The sequence below is a fragment of the Typopeltis vanoorti genome, unplaced genomic scaffold (assembly GCF_054136105.1).
Source record: "Typopeltis vanoorti isolate ZY-2024b unplaced genomic scaffold, IOZ_Tvanoo_1.0 HiC_scaffold_690, whole genome shotgun sequence".
Classification (NCBI taxonomy): domain Eukaryota; kingdom Metazoa; phylum Arthropoda; class Arachnida; order Uropygi; family Thelyphonidae; genus Typopeltis; species Typopeltis vanoorti.
In genome coordinates, this window is record NW_028328170.1 from 232,295 (window position 1) to 251,975 (window position 19,681).

The 19,681-nt window shown below is 32.2% G+C and overlaps 1 protein-coding gene across 1 annotated transcript in view; it reads left to right on the plus strand.

Annotated features, from left to right (window-relative positions):
* Positions 1–19,681, plus strand: part of LOC150092099 (uncharacterized) — a gene marked incomplete at both ends in the record, with an annotated part of 300,006 nt that overhangs the window by 230,178 nt on the left and 50,147 nt on the right. Inside the window, 3 exons of the mRNA XM_090415309.1 lie at positions 1,969–2,001; positions 2,605–2,637; positions 3,101–3,133. Coding sequence (XP_090271435.1) covers positions 1,969–2,001; positions 2,605–2,637; positions 3,101–3,133 — 99 coding nt within the window. The remainder of the gene's footprint in view (positions 1–1,968; positions 2,002–2,604; positions 2,638–3,100; positions 3,134–19,681) is intronic.

Sequence of the window (19,681 nt, forward strand, 5' to 3'; positions counted from 1 at the left end):
CATCCTCATACTCTTCGTATCCATCATATATTTCAATCTAATATCAATGGTGTTACAATTTTAATACGCACTTCACATCCATTATAACTTTGACGTCTACAGACGTCTTGGCCAGTAGCTTAAAAATAAAAATTATAATAACGACGACTGTCTTTTAGTCATGCAAGAATTACTTAGTTTTTAAATTTTGAAACTTAGTTCAAACTTCGATTTTGAATTCTTTCTGTATTAAAATAATGTAAAAAATTATATTGTAAAATCGGGAAAGATAAAACCGGATTTATTTTATCCTTCCTCTTGAATTAATAATCTCGAATATTACTCATCAGAGCCTCCGTAGCTCAGACGATATAGACGAAGCCTTTTGGTCGGAAAGACCTGGATTCGATTTCCTTTTCATGAAGTGAAGAATCTTTATCTTTAGACTAAAGGTGAGTTAGTCGGGTTTTCTCACGCTAAAAGTTGGGATTTTTGTTCCTCAGAACAGGCAAACCAACCCAGTGAATACACACTGATTTACAGTCCTGAATACTTACAACAATATGTAGAAGAGATAGGATCCTAACTACATATCCTTAAGCCCTTGGTTGACCATAAGTTTCATCATGATAGTCAACCTCCTGGATAAGAGACGGCACGGAAGACGTTCGAACAGGAATATTGCTCATCACGATGAGCAGCAAATTATAGTCAAATAAATAAATACACTAAAGGTTTAAAGCGAATATTTTTAAAGCAAAAAAAAAATCCATGAGATCAGGAATGCATTCTTCATCATTTTCAAGAAATCATTGAGATTAAGAATTATTGCTTCTGAGTTTTCTACTGAAATTTGCAATCAGTGGAATTTTCAACTGATTTCCACTAATGTTTAGAAATCGTTGAACACAGTGTAGTTAAGAACTAGCGACTATTTCAGGAAATTTTAGTGAGATTATGAAATAAAGATATACGGTCCAATTTTCAAATCTGTGCGTTTAGAAATCAGTTTCCCAGAATTAAAAAGTAAACCTGCATAGCTGCGCAAGAGATAACTAAATTTGTACCTGTTTAAAAAGGGCCTAAAAACAGTTCATCTAGTCGGCGAATAAAATCGAACTTATAACTATCTCTTTTCTGGAATCTAACACCATAAAAAGGGAATTAGAAGATAAGAATCTGTCATATCAAATTCTTATAACATATATTAAGGTGCCTCACCCATAACGTACTCCTTCCCAATAGTCTGATTTAATATTAGCCAATAATAATCAGAATGCTCAATAAAATATCTCTGAAATATTTCTGTACTTAAGAAGATAATAATCTAAACAAAACAGAAAAGATTGATCGGACTAGAAGATTCTTGTTATATAATGTTTCCCCTTTTCTCCATCAGTTCTTCTGACACAACAATTGGGCAACATTTCTGAAAAGTAACTTTAGATTAAGTCAGATATATCTCAGTTTATTGTTAATTTAAAAGACAAAGCTATGTCTGGAAAAATTTTAAAAATTTAAAAACTTTTAATCTAACTTTATTTCTTTTCTTCTGGCCTATATATCAAAATTCTTTTTAAAATATGAGAATAGTTTGTTTAAATATGTTTCTTTTGTCTTTGTTTAACAGCAACTATAACAAAGGAAAAACCACAAAACTTACTCTATATTTTAAAAGAGGAAACGAACCTCCTAAACTTATTTCAGCTCAAACGGCAGTCTAGTCTTCTGGTCTTTTTCTGAGGCGAGGAGATCAGGAGATTATTGTTACATACTTTTTCCAATTTTTCTAAATCAGTTCTTGACCCGACGAATGGCAACACTATGATCTTAATTATTTAAAATTGCTTTCCAAATAGTATATTTTAGACAAGTAACTTGGAATTGATGCAGGAATATCTGAATTTAACTATTTTCTTCTCTCCAAAAATCAAAAATCTTATAAAATATCAGAATATTCTGTTTAATTTTTTTCTCTTTGTTTCATAGCCACTATAGAAACGGAAAAACCACAACCTACAGGCAAGTAGTACTCTATTTTTTATTATATGATAAACTATTGTATAAATAGAGAAATACTCTATTTTTATTATATTATATTTATTATAACACTACTTCTAAACTTGTTTTAGTTCAAACTGCATTCTAGTCTTCTAGTTCTTTGCTGAGTCATCTCCTTCCCTTCCTTACGTGATCCACAAATAGCAATTCTTTTCAGTTCAAAGATTTGTATCTATGGGCCAAGCGATTCCTGTTACGTAATCTTTTATTTTTTTTTCTAAATCAGTCCTCGTGACTCTACAATTGGAAACACTGTGATCTTGCCCTAATGCCCTAAAAATATATATACCCCTTTGAGTATTGATAGCCAATGTATTTAAATAGGGTCACTTCTTAACAAAAACAGGCTATAATAGCCGTAATTATAATTGTACTGTGATCTTAATAATTTAAAATTGCTTTCTATGTACTGTAGTATTTCTTGGACAAGTAATTTTTAATTGGGTCAGAAATCATTGAATGTAATTTTTCTCGTTTTCTCAAAAATCAGTTAAACCAAAAGAAAAGAAGAAAGAAAACTAATATTCGGTTTAATGTTTTTTTTTTCTTCTCTTTCTTCGACAGCCACTGCAGAAACGGAAGCACCACAGTCTTCAAGTAAGTTATATTCTATTTGTCATCCATTATATATGAAAACGTATTGTACACTAGACTTCATTAAATTGGTCATTTATATTTTGTTTTCACTACTAAGAGGAAATAAGACTTCTAAACTTGTTTCAACTGAAACTGTGGTCGCGTCTTCTTGTCCTTTGCTAAGGCATCTTCTGTCCTTCCCCACATGCTTCACAAATGTCTGTTCTTTTTAGTTCGAAGAGAACAGTTCGCATTGACCAGACGATTCCTATTATATATCAGTTTTTATCAATCGGTTCTTGTAATAAGACATTTGTAATAAGAATATTTCAGATGAGTACTTGGAATTCAGCGTGGGATATCTCAGTTTATTTTTTTTCTCATGATCTAAATATCACAAATAATTTTAAAATAGTATAATAATTTGTTGTAAAATTTGTATAATAATTTAAATGTTTTATTTTTTTTTCTTTTTGTTTAACAGCAAATGAAGAAAACGAAAAACCACAACTTCTTGGTAAGTAGTACTCAATGTTTTATTTGTTGTATATAAAAACTTATTGTAGAAGTTATTAAAAACCACCTGACCGGCCATTATGGATGAAATACGCATCATCATACGCTTCATATCCATCATATATTTCAATATAATATCAATGACATTATAATTTTAATATGCACTTCGCATCCATTATAAACTTGACGTCTATAGACCTCTTGGACGGTAGCGTAGTTAAAACTGCTTATTGATAATTTATTTCTTTGGTCCTTTGCCAACGCAACTTCTGCCGTTTCATTCATTCACTTCTCTTATATCCTAATTGTTCAATGGTAGCATTATTCTGAGATACGAGTTAGCCTTCTAACAGAATTTGTATTTTCTTAAAATTCACCTACTACCACTGGAATTCACATCTCGCCGTTTGTTACTTACATCTAACTTCATGATTCCTCTGAAATTGGCCAGAAACATCCGAAAAAACTTATTGTGGCCATTAGGTTTGCTTGTATATATGGAATTTCGCAAACCATGCTTAAGTGGTGTTTCTGACTTAACACAAATTCCATATTGTCTATATAAACTTTCACACCCTTAAAACGTCTGCCTAAAAGCATGAAAGTAAGCCTTTATCCAGCTCGTCCCAAAATATATGACAAGAGCTACGGATCAAACAAGCCTCCCACAGCTCTCATTTCCGTTATCTGAAACAGTATATTAAAGCTCAGAATCAGCCAAATGCTACAGTAATAGGGACCTCTACTAAATAATAATTAATTACAGAATATATTCTACAGAATGGAACTCCAGTTTCACATCAGCTTATCCGTGAATGAATAACAGCAAAAAAACAAACAAAAAAAAACTTGATACTATATTTCCATGGCTGATTTGGTATGGCATAGAGACTACCTTACGAAGCTATCATCTTTGAATACTTTTCTCTCTTCTGATTTTCATATCTTTGTAGTGGTAGCCAAGTGCATACATTTGCTCACACGCTTCCGCTTATACATTAATGACGTTCTCTCACTAATCTCAAATCTTATCCAGAGGTTTGATGATGATACGACACTGCATTCTTCTTCTTTATTCGACAACATTGGCAGTGCTCAAATAATGCTTCAAGATCTTTCTTAACCAGTGTCTTTAACACTGACCTCCTTCAGAAGGATTGAATTAGTCTAATCATCAAATTTATAGGAGAGTGAAGTAAGATCTTTCTTATGAGAAATAATACTGGATTGTGTTTGGATTGCATAGACGTCTACCACATGATCCTATTTTTCTTCTTGAGATAACTTACACAAGTAAACTTTTTTGGCACGTCATATGCATAAACTCCTCAGCTTTAAAAATTAGTATTCACATCCTTTCACGACACTGCTTCTTATCTGTATATCTCCTAATAATACATTTACTTCCCCTGTGTCTCTCTCTCTCTTGTACTCCCTGAAATCGTTTCATACAAATCCTTTCTGTGCTGTCTTTCTGTGTAGTTTCATGTTACTATTCCATGGAACTATCCTCAACCATTCTTCCACTTTTTTATATAAACAGGCACGCGGAAACATGAGCAGGAATATATCCATAAGTTCCACCAACGTCTTATTCTAATCATTCATTCATTAGAATCATCTATATCCACTGGAACATTGCAAGTTTGTTATAGTACCATTAATTAATTTTCATATGATGACACAGCGGCAGTAGGTCCATTTTACAGAAGGTACGGCACCATCTTGTTCTCCTCAAATTTTATCCGGGCTCAGAAGTGGCATAGCTTACGAATCAGGCCTATGGCTGGGTCAGTATTCGTGACTGTAATCCGTGTGTGTTCACGGGACGAGTTTGCCTGCTTGCGGGATGAAAACCCCAGATAAACTGGTCGAAAAAACCCTGCTGTCCACGCCCAAGACCGGCTTACTTGGCTATGGCTGAGGAAGATCCTTAAGCTCCTCACGGCGTCAACGGGAATCGAACCTAGGACACTCCTTCCCCAGGCATATGGTTACGAAGCGCAAAGCCAATAGGCTAACTGCGCGGACTGTTATAGTACAGTAAATTTAATACACACATACACACACACACATATATATATATATTTCTACTTTCTTTAAATGAAAAAGTATTACAAATACGCAGAAACTTAAAGAATCAACAGTAGCATCAGTATTTACTAAGCAGTCAGGCGAAGTGAAGCAATTAGTCTGCGTGTTAATTTAAAACCTCTGAAAATTACTGCGTTACGTTTAAACTAATTGTAAATATTATGTAAAAAAACCCAAGTTGATATAATAAGCGTTTTTCTTAGTTTATTGAATACATTACGCATCATTCTTGAGACAGTAACTAAAAATCGGAATATAATTGCAATGCAGGAAACTTTTGGTTAGACATTCCTAGTAAGTGGCGCTAATGATATTAGCGCCACTTACTAGGAATAATATTAATATTAATATTAGAAACCAATATTAATATTAATATTAGTTTTATATTAATATTAATATTACTTTATCCACATAATTGATACACAATGAAAACGAGATATCATTTAAACAAAAAATTTGACTGGTGATTCAGATTCTACCCAAGAATATAAGAATAGTCTGTCAGGTAGCGTCGTAAAACATGGACTGTTCCAAGTAATGCTGTTTTTTGTAGGTCACATGGGGGTCACTTTGATGTATAATTGCTGTAAATAGTTGGATAGCTTCTGTCAAGTTGCACAATGTGCACCCATAACTATTGGGATGATTTTGGTGCGCTTAAGCCACAGCCCGGCCAACTTCGATTGCCAGATCTCGATAATTAGTCATTTTTTCCCCAGTTCTTTGTTATTAAAGTTGTTATCACTAGGTACTGCAATATCAATAATTTAAACCCGTCGATGTTCGACAATTGTGACGTCCGGTCTACTGTGTTCCAAATGCCGATCAGTTTGCATTCTAAAGTCCCGGAGAATTTTTGCTGTTTCGTTTTCCAACATTGTCTCTATTTTATGCTACCACGAGTTACCAGAAGTAGGAAAGCCATATTTTTTGCATACATCCCAATGAATTATATTGGCCACTTCATCATGGCGGTATTTATAGTCAATTTGAGTTCTCTTGCTGCAGCACTGATTAGATGTTTAGAAAGATGCAGTCTCATCTTTCTGCTAGCATAATTTGCCGATCTGGTTGGCCGAGTAATTAGCGTTTCCGCTGTCCAGCCGAAAGGTTGCAGGTTCGAATCCCGCCATAGGCATGGATGTTCGTGATTGTCTGTGAAAGAACTAGTGGTAGTGATCGGCCGTAGATGGCGTTGTAGATGATGAAGATAGTTGAGGTTGGTGGAGACGGAGAGTTATAGAGTAGATGCCCTCTCTCAATGAGTCCTTGGACGCCCTTGAGGTGTCATTAATAGTAATCTACATGTGCTGTTATGATTGATGTTCATAATTTTTACTTTTATTGCATTCATTTGTAATGCCTGTTCTTGAGCTGCTTCTAAATCATTCTATTTCTTTTTTCATATGTCCATATTGTAGCCATTGCCACTTCTTGGTCACGTCAATTTTGTCCTCAGTATCTCGAAGAAATTGGGCATGCAAGGGTATATTTTTCCAGCGAGCTTGTCTGTTATTTTGTTGTTCCTTTTTGTAATCAGATTTATTTCCTGTTGCTTTTAGAAGGCCCTCTTGTGTAATTGCGTGAAGCATTTACTCAGAGCTATTGTCGGTGTAAGTTTTTACATTAATTTTTCTTCTTCCACAGTCTATCTCACTTGCAGCAGACCCCGTCCACCTATTCTCCTTGGTAGGTACAACCAGTCAACCGGTTGTTTTCGGACTATTTCGTGGATGTAATGCATGATGCGTAGTCATTAATTTTCTAATTTTGCGGTCCAGTTTTTCCAGGCCTTCTTTTGTAGAAACTATTATGCCAGCTATGCATAGGATCACTTGTATATCCCAAGAATTCATTGTTATAATTGTGTTAAATCCGTTTAGCTTTGTATTCAAAATATTTCTAACTCTTTTGGAGTATTCTGCTGTTGCTGCCTGTTGTTTACATTTCGAGTGGAGAATGTCACTGGCTTCTAATATTCCTAAATATTTATAGTATTCGTCAGTTGAAATTGCTTATATATATTTCTCTTGAGCAAAATCAAAATTGCTACTGTCATTAGTTTCTTCTCGTTTAATAGATAAAATTCCGCATTTAACTAAACAAAATTCCTTTTTGATGTGCTGAAAAAAGGCCCTGCTCCTTGGGATTTTTTTTTATTAAAATTTATGATTACAGATTTAAATTAAATGTGATACATACATTGCGTACATACAATCGATTACATATGATACATACATTACATATATTTGATTACATATGATACATAAATTACATTACGTGCATTTGATTCTAAATGATTCATACAATACATTACACTAAATGCATTTGATTACATATGATACATACATTGATTACATTTTTAAAAAAATTGGAATCTTTTTTATAAATATTATTAAAATTATGATTACATGTTTACAATGGTTTAATTCTGTTTTTTTTTTTTGTAAGAATAAAATTCGTACAGATTTTTCCTTTTTTTTCTGTATAATGTATTAACAACAACAACAACAACAACAACAACAACAACAACAACAACAACAACAACAACAACAACAACAACAACAACAATAATAATAATAATAATAATAATAATAATAATAATAATAATAATAATAATAATAATAATAATAATAATAATAATACAGCATTTATTCATTTAACAAAGTTATATATATTTACAATTTTGATTTTTCATATATTTAAGCACTGTAACTACAGTTCTTACATGTAATATAGTATATGAATTGTTCCCTCTTTTTTTTTCTTGATCTTGAAAGAAATGTAATTTCTTAACTTTCGTCCTCGAGCTTATCTGAAGACGACACCAGTTAGTTATTATTTATTCGTTTCTTTGCTGTGTTGAGAAGTAGGCTGATATTTAATAGGTTTGATTTCCACTACAGCCGTTGATGAGAAATTCGCCCACGCACTCACATGTAATCTCGTGCACGCACTCATACACACACGATAAATTTGAATGTCTTGACGCATAGCTGAACTGGAAAGGCTGAACTAATGTATTGTGTTTCATGAAGTTTGTATGGTATTTAGAGGGCGTGTTTCTTGTTCATAGTATGTCCTTAGAGCTCTTTTCAGGCTATTGTAGTTCGTAAGGTTCCTGTATTCAAAAGGTAATTTGTTTAACATGTCTGGGATGTAGAAGCTTCATGTGGCCTTTCTGTAGTGAATATTGTTTTATATGTGATATAATTAGTTGTCTGAGGTCTTATTATACGGAATATATTTCTGACTGTCCTGTAGTGGGCATCCAAATAATGTTTTAACAAAGCTGCATAGTGACATAAATGTTTTGCAGTCAGAGTTTTGTGTTCTGATATTGCAATGTTTATAAAGTCGTTATTGTCTCTTTGTTCCTACAATATTAGTTTTATCATTTGTACTGTAACGACATTAATATATGTAGTTTGTTGGGTGCACAGAAAGAATATTTTGATATGGCATATCTTAGTATATTTTGGCATAGTGGTTTGTATATTAGTGTTTTTAGGCGTGTGAGAAATGTCTTTTAAGCTGTAGAGTTTGCCACTTATTGTTCGAAGTTTGTTGTGTAGATGGTTTATGTGGCTATTCCAGTTCATATCTGCATCGAAGTAAATTCCAAGGTATCGTATTGTTTCAATACGATACCTTGGAATCGTATTGTTTCAATACGATACCTGAGTGATTGTAGTGGTTTTACTGTTCTGCGTGTATATTTATGTTGGAAAGTGGATGGTGGATGGTTATATATTTGTTATCAACTGGTCGAGTGAGTGGATTTTTGAATATCATTAATTTTGTCTTATCTGAGTTTAGGTGTATGGAGTTTTTGGTGAGCCAGTCTATCAGCAGATTTATTTATGTCTTGGGCTATGTTTGCGTTATTATGATAAGATATTATAGCTGTATCGTCTGCGTATTCGAAGATCTTACCTTTGAGAGGTAGCTGATTAATATCGTGCATACAATTCTTGAATAGAGTTGGGGAGAATATAGCACCCCGTGGCACTCCACAGGTTACTTGTAGCTCTCGGCTTCGGTTTGACCCGATACGTGTGATATACTTTCTATTTTGAAGGTAGTTTGAAATCCACGTGCGCAGAGGCCAATCTATTCCAACATGTCTCAGTTTTTCTAATAAGGTTGGATATGTGAATGTATCAAATGCTTTAGTTAGATCAATAAAGACTACCATTGTAATTTTGTTTTGTCTAAGGCGGTATTATATACGTCTGTAAAGTCTTTCAAGAGAGATGTGTTTTCCGGTACTTTTCTGAAAACCGTATTGTGTTTTGGGGATAATATATAAGTTCTCTGTATATGCGGTGAGTTTGTATACTACGATCTGCTCCATAATTTGATTGATAATTGGTAATGTTGCTGTGGGTCTGTAATTGATTATTAATTTTTTCCCCATGTTTGTATATGGGTGTGATCATGGCAGTCCGTAGCATACTTGCTATCTCTCCTGTTTTAAATATTTTCTTTATTAATTTTATTAATTGATTATTGCTTGATATCCTTAGGTTTTATTCCCTCAATTCCTGGGCCTTTGTTTGGTTTGATTTCATGTATTACACAGAGATTATCATTGGGTATTCGGTTGAGCATATTTCTTCGCGTTAAAGCCAGCAATTGAGTTCGTGCAAAAATTTTATCATGTTTAAGTTTGGTGGCCTGTAAATAGCATTTAGTATTATGGGATGCTGTCTATTGGTGGTATTAGTGATTTCGATGCAAAGAGTGTCAGCATGCTCAGACTGATAGATATTTTTTTTGCTATTAATTTATGTTCAATAAATATTAATATTCCACCCCTATTTTGTTTGGCAGCATGGTCTATCTTGTTAGAAGCATGGAATTTGGAAAGCAGTTGCTTCGTCATTTGTTATGGATACTTCTGTTAGTACCAGTATATCTATAACACCGTTGTAATACCTCAGATAAGCCTGTAAGAATAATCAATGTTTTTGGATACTTCTGATGTTAATATGCAAAATTGAGAGTCCTCTCACTTGTACTGTGTGTTGTTTCCATGCATCAAGTGAGTCAAAAGTACAATTGCTGATGAATTCTGGTGTACTTACCAGAATTCATCAGCAATCTTACTGACATGAATATCAGTAAGATTGATGAATGATGAATAAGAATGTCAATCTTACTAACATTTAAAATTATGATGGTTCACATTCATTTTTTCGTGTTGAGGTCTTCTTTTTGAACTAATGTGGAGTATTTTGTTTCACTCTGTTAGCTATGTATGTCTTCCGAGCTTTTCATTTGTGTAGACTTGTAAGATTGTGATTTCCTCAAAATATCTTGCCGTCTTTGATCCACAAAAATTAATAATTTTTTTCTGTTTTTGCTTTTCTTGCTTAGTACAACAGATTCTGATTGAATGGTGTTAAATACTCAGATAGAATGATTGGTGTATTGTCTTGCGATGCGTTTAAGTCCTTGACAACTGGTTTTTTCACTCTGCTGGGCATTCCTGAGATTGTCTCTTGCGGACTTGCTTGTCAGACAAACTATGACTGGTCCAGGTCGTAGCAAGCCTTGTATTTTATTCTTCCTGGGAATCTGATTTATTGTCTGAATATCATTATGCTGTAGAGGGATGTCAATTGCATGAACTAACTTTAAAACTACTTCTCTGAGATTTTCTGTGGATGCAGTTTCTGGAAGACCATTTATGACAAGATCTTCTTTATGTTGTTGTTCAGTTAGAAGTTCGTATTTTAGTTTTAGGGTATTAAGTTCTTGAAGGAGTTCTTCCATCAATTTGTTTTGCCTATCAGTTAGTACGTTAATGCTGAATTTAATGTTTTTTACTGTTTGTAAAACTTCTTCGACTTTTGAATTATTATGTTTAACAAACTCTTCATATTCGCTAAGTATTTTTTTCTTATTTCTTTATTCCGTTTATCAAAGAGTTCTTGGACAAGATCTATTAAGCTGGCTTTTATATTCTCCTAAAATCAACTATAATAATTTTTTTAACATTTTATTGTCTCAGATAAATTAGAAACATAGATACCATAATAATTATATATACACGTGTGTATATATATATATATATATATATATATATATATATATATATATATATATATATATAATATATATATATATATATATATATATATATATATATATATATATATATATATATATATATTTAAATTACATATTTAAATTATATGTGATACACAGATTGCGTACATACATACATTTGATTACATATGATACATACACTACCTGCATTTGATTCCATATGATTCGTACATTACTTTACATTACATACATTTGATTCCATTTTTTTTAAATACAATTCAAAAGATTTTAATGTTGAAATTAAAAATTCAAATAATTTTTTATTTTTAAAATTATGATTACATGTTCTGATATTACATATTAAAAACACACAATATTACATATTTGCAACAGGTATAATTCTTTTTTGTTTTCTTTTTTTAACAAGAAATTTGTCCAGATTTTTCTTTCTTTTCTTTTTTTGCAGTGTAATGTATTAATTTCTTTCTTTCAGAGGCATTTCTGATTTCTTCTTCAAAGCTTTGCAGAGTTTATCTGAAGAAGATAATAGATGGTGGTGGTTTCGTGGTTATGTTTTTATATTGGTCACAAGCCAGGTGTTGATTTTACTGTTTGTTGGTACAGGCTTGGAAGACTTCAACTGCCATTACACAGTTTAACGTTTATTTTCTGCATGTTGTTTTGATTTGGACAAGGTGTGTTTGTTTGTGTTCTTGTAGTGTGGTGTCTTTTGATAGGGGTTTGTCATAGATTTTGTGTGTGTGTGTGTGTGTGTGTGTGTGTGTGTGTGTGTGTGTGTGTGTGTGTGTGTGTGTGTGTGTGTGTGAGAGAGAGAGAGAGAGAGAGAGAGAGAGAGAGAAACAGAAATCTCACTAATTTTCATTCTCGCTATAATATTTATATAGCACCTGTTTCAGCTCTCTATATGTCCCTAAGTTTTTGTCGTGTAACAGCAGTTTGCTAATCATGTCAGGTATGTAGAGGTTTCGGGTCGCTTTGCCGTTTTGATTGTTGTACCTAAATCTTATGTGGTTTGTTGACTGTGGTCTTGTTATCTAATATATTTTTTTTCTGGTTACTCTATAGGTTAGGCTATAGTAATGTTTTAACATGACTGTGTGGCATAAGTGTTTCACCTTAAATATTTTGTGTTCTGTCCGTGCTGCTTGCATAAGTGTGGGTTGTTCCCAGAATACCAGTTTTGTCATTTTATCGTGCAACCATTGTAACCTGTTAAGTCTGTAGTCTGTGCAGAATGCATATGATGTGATTGCATTTCTTAAAATGTTTCCACATAATGCTTTATAGATTAGTATTTTTATGTGTGTTGATGCAATATCTTTTGATCGATATAGTTTACTTGCTATTATCCTGAGCTTGGTGTGTAGGTTGTTTGTATGGCTTTTCCAACTTTGATCAGCATCAAAGTGAAGTCTGAGATAGCATGTTGTTTTCACTTATGTGATGGTTTTGGTTATAGGTTAAACACTTTGTGTATTGGAGTACGAATGTCTGGTAGTGAGGTATTTAGTTTCTGTTGGCAAGGTTTTGGGATTTTGAATATCATTAGCTTTGTTTTTCAAGGGTTTATATATATGCCGTTTTCAGTTAACCAGTTAGTGATTTGATTGATGTCGTTTTGCATATTTGTGTAAGCGATATTTGCATTGTTGTGAATGGACACTATGGCTGTGTTGTCTGCCAACTAGAAGATTTCAATTCATAGGAGAAGATGGCTTATGTTGTATGTGTGTATGTTAAATGGAAGGGGAGATAGGATAGGTCCTTCCAGTACTCTACACGTTACCAGTACCACTTTGCGGTATGCTGATCCTATACGTTTGATCTGCTTCATGTTTTTCATCTATGCTTTGACTCATTGGAGTAGGCGACCTGCAATTCCGATATGCGTTAGTTTTGTTAACAAAGTTTTGTGTGTCAAATGCTTTTCTTAGGTCAATGAATATGACTAGTGTTATTCTGTTTTTATCCAATGCAGCATTTATTATGTCTGTGAAATCTCCCAGGAGTGTTCCTTTATTCCCTTGAAAGCCATATCGTGTATTGGGTATAAATCGAAAATTTTCAACGTATGTGGAGAGTTTGCTGTGCATGATACACTCCATGATTCACTTTGATTATAGACAACGTAGCAATGAGTCTGTAATTACCTGTACGTTTCTTTTTTTATGTTTGTGTATGGGTGTGAATAATGTAGGATTTAGTGTTTCAGGTGTGTTTCCTGTTTGGAAGAATTTAGTTAACAGTTTTTGTATAACTGGACATAGATTAGTTGAGTGTTTCTTGATGTCTTTTGGTTTGTCTTCTGCCTATCCCCGGTTTTGTTAGGATTGATGTGTTGAATTGCAAGTGATAGTTCTTCTTTTGTTACTGTAGAGAACTACATCGACTGGGATGCTCATGGACCTAGTGGAAAATGTTAGTAGTAGTAGGGCACTTTTCACAAGATCAAGATCATATTAAGATAAGGAATCGTGATGTTATTCGGTTGTTCATTTGATGACGTCATTGGTTGTGTGACATAATAAGTTTGGAACGTTTGGAATTTTTCTGGGGACCATCTGTGTGTGTGATGTCACATTGTTTGTTTTGTTTGCATATGGAATTATGAGTTATGATTAGAGATAAGATTCGTGTTCTGATTGGTGGGACATTTAGATCAAGATCAAGATCAAGATATGATGAGGTATCATGTTGCGAATGTTTGTTATTATCAGATGTAGATAAGTGATATCATTTGTTAGTTGTAAATAAGTGACATTATTGTTTTGAATGGAAAAGGGAGATATGTTATTCGATGAAGATTCGTGTCGTGATTGGTGGGACGCTTCTGACAAGATCAAGATCAAGATAAGATAAGGAATTGTGATGTGTATGTGTGTTGTTCTCAGATGAAAATAAGTGATGTAATTTCTTAGTTGTACCTAAGTGACTTAATTGTTATTTGTAAATAAGTGACGTTATTGTTTGAATGGAAAGGAAGATATTAGTGGATAAGAATTCGTGTCGTGATTGGTGGGATACTATGAACAAAATATGGGTAAGATGAATGGCAGGAAGCGACATCAGTGTCTTGGATGTGTATTGTTCTGAGTTATAGATAAGTACATGGTTTGTGTATGGCATTGTCAGTTATGGGAAGTGATAAGATAAATTTTGGAATGTTTAGAATTTCACTGGGCCCCCCTTCTCTCAGGGACATCACGTGGTGTTAGGTTCACGGTAAACATTGTGGGTGTATTTAGAGATAAGGAATCGTAACCTTATGTGTTTGGAATTTTCTGAGGAACATATGTCTCTCTGTGAAATCACATGGTGTTTTCGTTTGCCTAAGGAATTGTGCGCGATGTTTTTGAGATAAGATATCTTGGAATTTACCAAGAGTGACAAACATCTGTCATTGTCGTCATGTTTTGTCTTTGATTGTCTATAGTTGACTGTACTAAATTTCCAGTACAATTTGTTGTATTTGTTTCCTGTTAAAGGTAGGGAATTCTTACAGTAGAGTTGAGATGATGGCAGTGTTTAGGCTTTTCTGAATAATTTAATTATATGCTAGTATCCGTCAAACACACAAACACACACACATTAGATATGAAAAGTCGCTAATGTATCCATGATCATACTCTAATATGCACCCTATGATTATTCTAATGAAAAAAAAAATTCAGTATTAGAATTACACTTACCAATACATACGAGCAGTGATTATTGAAATTACAATTATCAATTTTTATGTTTAAGTTAAAAAAAATTAACTTACATTTCTTTCCAGAATGGGAATATCCTGGTACAATCTAGGTTTTCTGAATATTCCAAATTGTTGATTTTTAACATATATTCAGAGAACAGAACAAAACCACTAGTCTGAAAATGCAGTTGATTTTTTCATTATAGATTACTGGGACTAACATATATTCACAGCAAAAAATCACACAAAACATAGGAGTTAAAACATATTTCTGTAAATAACCAGAAAATATAGTTGACACATCGTTTAGTTTACCACCCTGTAATAGATGACATTCAAAAATTATAATTTCCTACATTTTTTCCCCACACTTCTGGACCTTCTCTGATTACCGACATCTTGGAAGAAAAGTAAACTGAGTGCTTACCTTTCTGTTAATCTCAATTATATCCAGTACTAGTCTGTAGTTTAGTCTGTTTGTATTAATTACATACTGTAGTATATAAGATGCAGTATTGTTCAAAAGGTATCATTTTCCCACAGTTGGATATTTCTCAAACACATACATATGATTAAGTGATTAGCCTTCACGTGATTGAGATGACACATATCCTAAAATTATTCATTCCTGATTAAGGATTCAATACAATCATTGTTTTCAAGTAGATGGCTTGTTTGTTTCTTTATATTTTGTGTAGGAAACTGGAATTTATTTGAATTGAATATTAGCTCTGTAATATATGCTTTGATAATTTCTATGTTACCTTTTATTTGACTATAATATTATTAACAAATTGTATTTACTGAACCTAACATACAGAAATTAAATAAAGTGAAAAAGACAGTATTTCTTTTCTTATTCTTCTGATTTAACATTTTTACTGATGCCATTGTGTGATTTTCCACTGGTGCTTACATATTATTCATGTGATTTTTCTCCATGAGACATTTCAAAACAAGTTGAACTATGGTTTTTACGTAGTTCAGTTATAAACTCATTTCCGTTAGTCCCAATTGACTGTTTTCCTCTCAGCCTGACATTTATTTCACAGTAGGGATAGTTATATATATATATATATATTTTTTTTTTTAACACAATTATTATATTAAATATTCTTTCCATTACAAATAAATAATTATTTATTCTCATTTCAAAAGAAAATTAGCTCAGAAAGAAAGAAAGAAAGAAAAAATGTTTATCCTCAAATAAATATTAATGATCACAGCAAACAAGAAATTCATCAGATTTTTCAATGTTTTGAAATTCATGAAAATATTGTTTTCATCATTTAGTATCATTTAAATGAAGACCGGGTCTGCCTATTAAGTTCATTAATGTTTTTTTTATTTTCTCTTCAAATGATGAGTATTATTTGATATATGCATGTTGAATCACTTGATTTTATCTGCACAATATGATACCGTTTTTCTACAGCAATCTTTTTAAGAGTTTTATTAATGTGTTAGTTTAACATATCTAATGTCTCTCTGTAAAATAACCAAATTCTAACAGTATTGTGACTTTTCATGTGAAATCATCACCACTAAAATTCTGGCTATTAATTTAATACCCAATTACTTTTGCTTCCAAGAGTTGAGAGTTCCTTGAAATATTTGAGGTCTTGCATGAACGAATAAGACTTTTAATTCACTGAGTGGATTTTGAAAAATAAACTAGTCTCTGGTTAGTTTGTGGCATGAAATTTCACAAGGAAAAAATGTTATGGTCTTACTTAAATTTTTATAACACATCAATGACACCCAATTTTTTCTATTAATTTACACATTTTATTTGAGTGAAATATTATTCACAAATTATATTTACTGAATCTAACATATAGAAAAAAAATAAAGTGAAAAATACAATCTTTTATTGTTCCTTAATCTTATTAAATTTGCACTGTTGTTCACAGGTTCTTCCCATGCTTGTAGAATTGCCATCATGTGGTTTTTGACAATGTGACTCTCATCTGAAAGTTAATTTTCAATTGGTGATCATTGGGAATTTATTACTATAGTAAAATTAAGGATTGCATATTGATTTTTTTGAAACCAATACATATATTTCTGAGCATTATTAAAAGCACAGAATCTTTTGTTATGTTTACAAAAGTATTTAAATGTACATGTTATGTTTTCACATTTTGGTCATCTAATTTCATTTAAATCAAGAACAGGCCACCCTATTAATCTCGTTCATGTTTTTGATTTTTCTCTTCTTTTGGTGAGTAATATTTGATATTTGCATTTTGATTCTACCATCAAATTTCTTAGTTTGTCCAGATATAGTGAATTAATTTCCCACTTCAGCTGTTGGTTATATTTTATTAATCAAGAATTCTGTTTTTAAACTCTTTCTGGTAATTCTTTCCACCTACAAGGTGATTTTGTCAATGCATATCTTACAGTAATTCCATCAGAAATTAAAATTTCTTTAGGAAATAAATTTGAAGTCTTATTCAAAAGAAATTGTTACATCAATTATACCAATGATAACTAAAAATTCGGATTTTTCAATCACCATTCTTCTCCTTACATTACTTCATTTGGCACCACAAATAAATAGTTATATTATTATTATTATTATTATTATTATTATTATTATTATTATTATTATTACATATAGTTTTAAAGGGTTCCAACTGCTGTTTTAAGTTGAAAGTGTTACCAAGTAACCCTACTTATCACGTCGAAGACAGTGATATAAAATTCACCGAGATCAGCTAAGAAGAAACCAAATTTTGAAGTGTTGAAAAAGGAACAGCGAGAACCGTGGTCAACAAGCGAAGAACAAAGGATGTCGCCATCTTAATAATCATGCCATACTGCCCAAAGGATAAAGGTGAGCCATGAAGTGTATCAAATGCCTGGAGGATTTATTGTCCAACGGAAACAATATAACTTGTACAAAATGCAGTAGGATTCTACACTTAAAATGTGCTGGCTTTTCAGAAACAACCGTGCAACATATATATATAAATGCAATGTCACATGCAAGGAATTGAAGTGTGTACTCTGTTGGAAGAACAAAGGAACGCACCTAAAGCAGCCGCCTATGATGCAGCCAATTATACCGGAGGCAAAATCAGATGACGAACTGAACAGAAAACAAATGCAGGTGAGTCCTATAATTTCAACTCTTTAAATATACTAATAAGAAACGGTCTAGAGACCATAAAAGCCATCTTAGTAGACTTGTGCAAGAACTGTTTAATAAACAGAATGAACAAATAACAAAAAAATCTAACGAATATGAAGATTTGATAAAACATAATAATTTAGCAGTTATAGAAGTGTTGCAAACGGTAAAAGACATTAAAATGAGCATTAACGCACTAAATGACATGCAACACAATTTGATGAAAGAGACATCCGAACTCTGTCAAGAACTTCAATCTCTAAAACTTCAATACGAATGATTAAATCAGCAACAACATAAAAAAGATCTTGTCATAAACGGTCTTCCTGAAACTGCACCTACAGAAAACCTAAGAGATGTGGTTTTAAAATTAAGCCATGTAATTGATATCCCCCTACAGCTTAACAACATTCAGACCATAAATCGGATTCCTAGGAAGAGCAAAAACCAAGGCTTGCGACGACCTGCACCAGTCATAATTCGTCTTAAGAGCAAGTCCACAAGAAACTATCTCATAAAAGCCAGCAGGCAGAAAAAACCAGTTGCCAAGGACTTGAATGCACAGCAAGACCATACATCAATCTTCCTATCCAAATATTTAACACCATTCAACCAGAATATGTTGTACCAAGCAAAAAAAATTAAAAATGGAAAAAATTACCAATTTTTGTGGACCAGAGATGCCAAGATATTCATAAGGAAGTCATAAACTTCAAGGCCGATACAAATTAAAAGCACAGAAGACATAGAAATGTTTCCACTGTGAAAAAAAGCCTCCTAAATAGTTCAAAAAGAAGCCCACAATAAAAAAGAATGTGAACCACCAAGACAGATGCAACAACACAGGATATATCAGCAATTTCACTTTGATCAGACTTTTCAGATCTTTCATTTACCTCCCAAACACATGCCTACTTAAAACACAGCAACCAAATCAATAACAAATATATATATATATATATATATATATATATATATATATATATATATATATATAATAAGCTAATTACAAAGCTTCGAGGGTGCAGTTGAGATACATCCCAGTAGTAGAATTTATCAAACACTATTTACTTAACACTCTGTAATGAATACTTGTAGTAAACAGAAAATGTGATAGTAATACTTCAGTTATATATTTATATTTAAAATTATATATTTAATTTACATAATTAAATTTAAATAATTATTATTATGTAAACTGCAACATGAATAATATTGTTTAACTTGTGAGTTATTAAGTGTAAAGTATTACTATGATTATTATTAATGGTAATAATACACACTTTTTACTCTTGTGTCAATAAGAAATTCTTATGAGTAATTATAATTTTTACTGAACCATTTTGCAAGAAAAAGTTGCATTGTTGGCTAAATTTTAGTATATTCATGTAATTATTTGAGAGATAATAAACTATTATTATTAAAAGAAAAAAAATTATTATTAATCGAACTATAAAATTGTAAATTATTGTTATTTTAGAAGATTTGATATTTTGGAAGACAGCAAAAAAATTATCTTATTATTATGGAAATTTCATTATATGCAG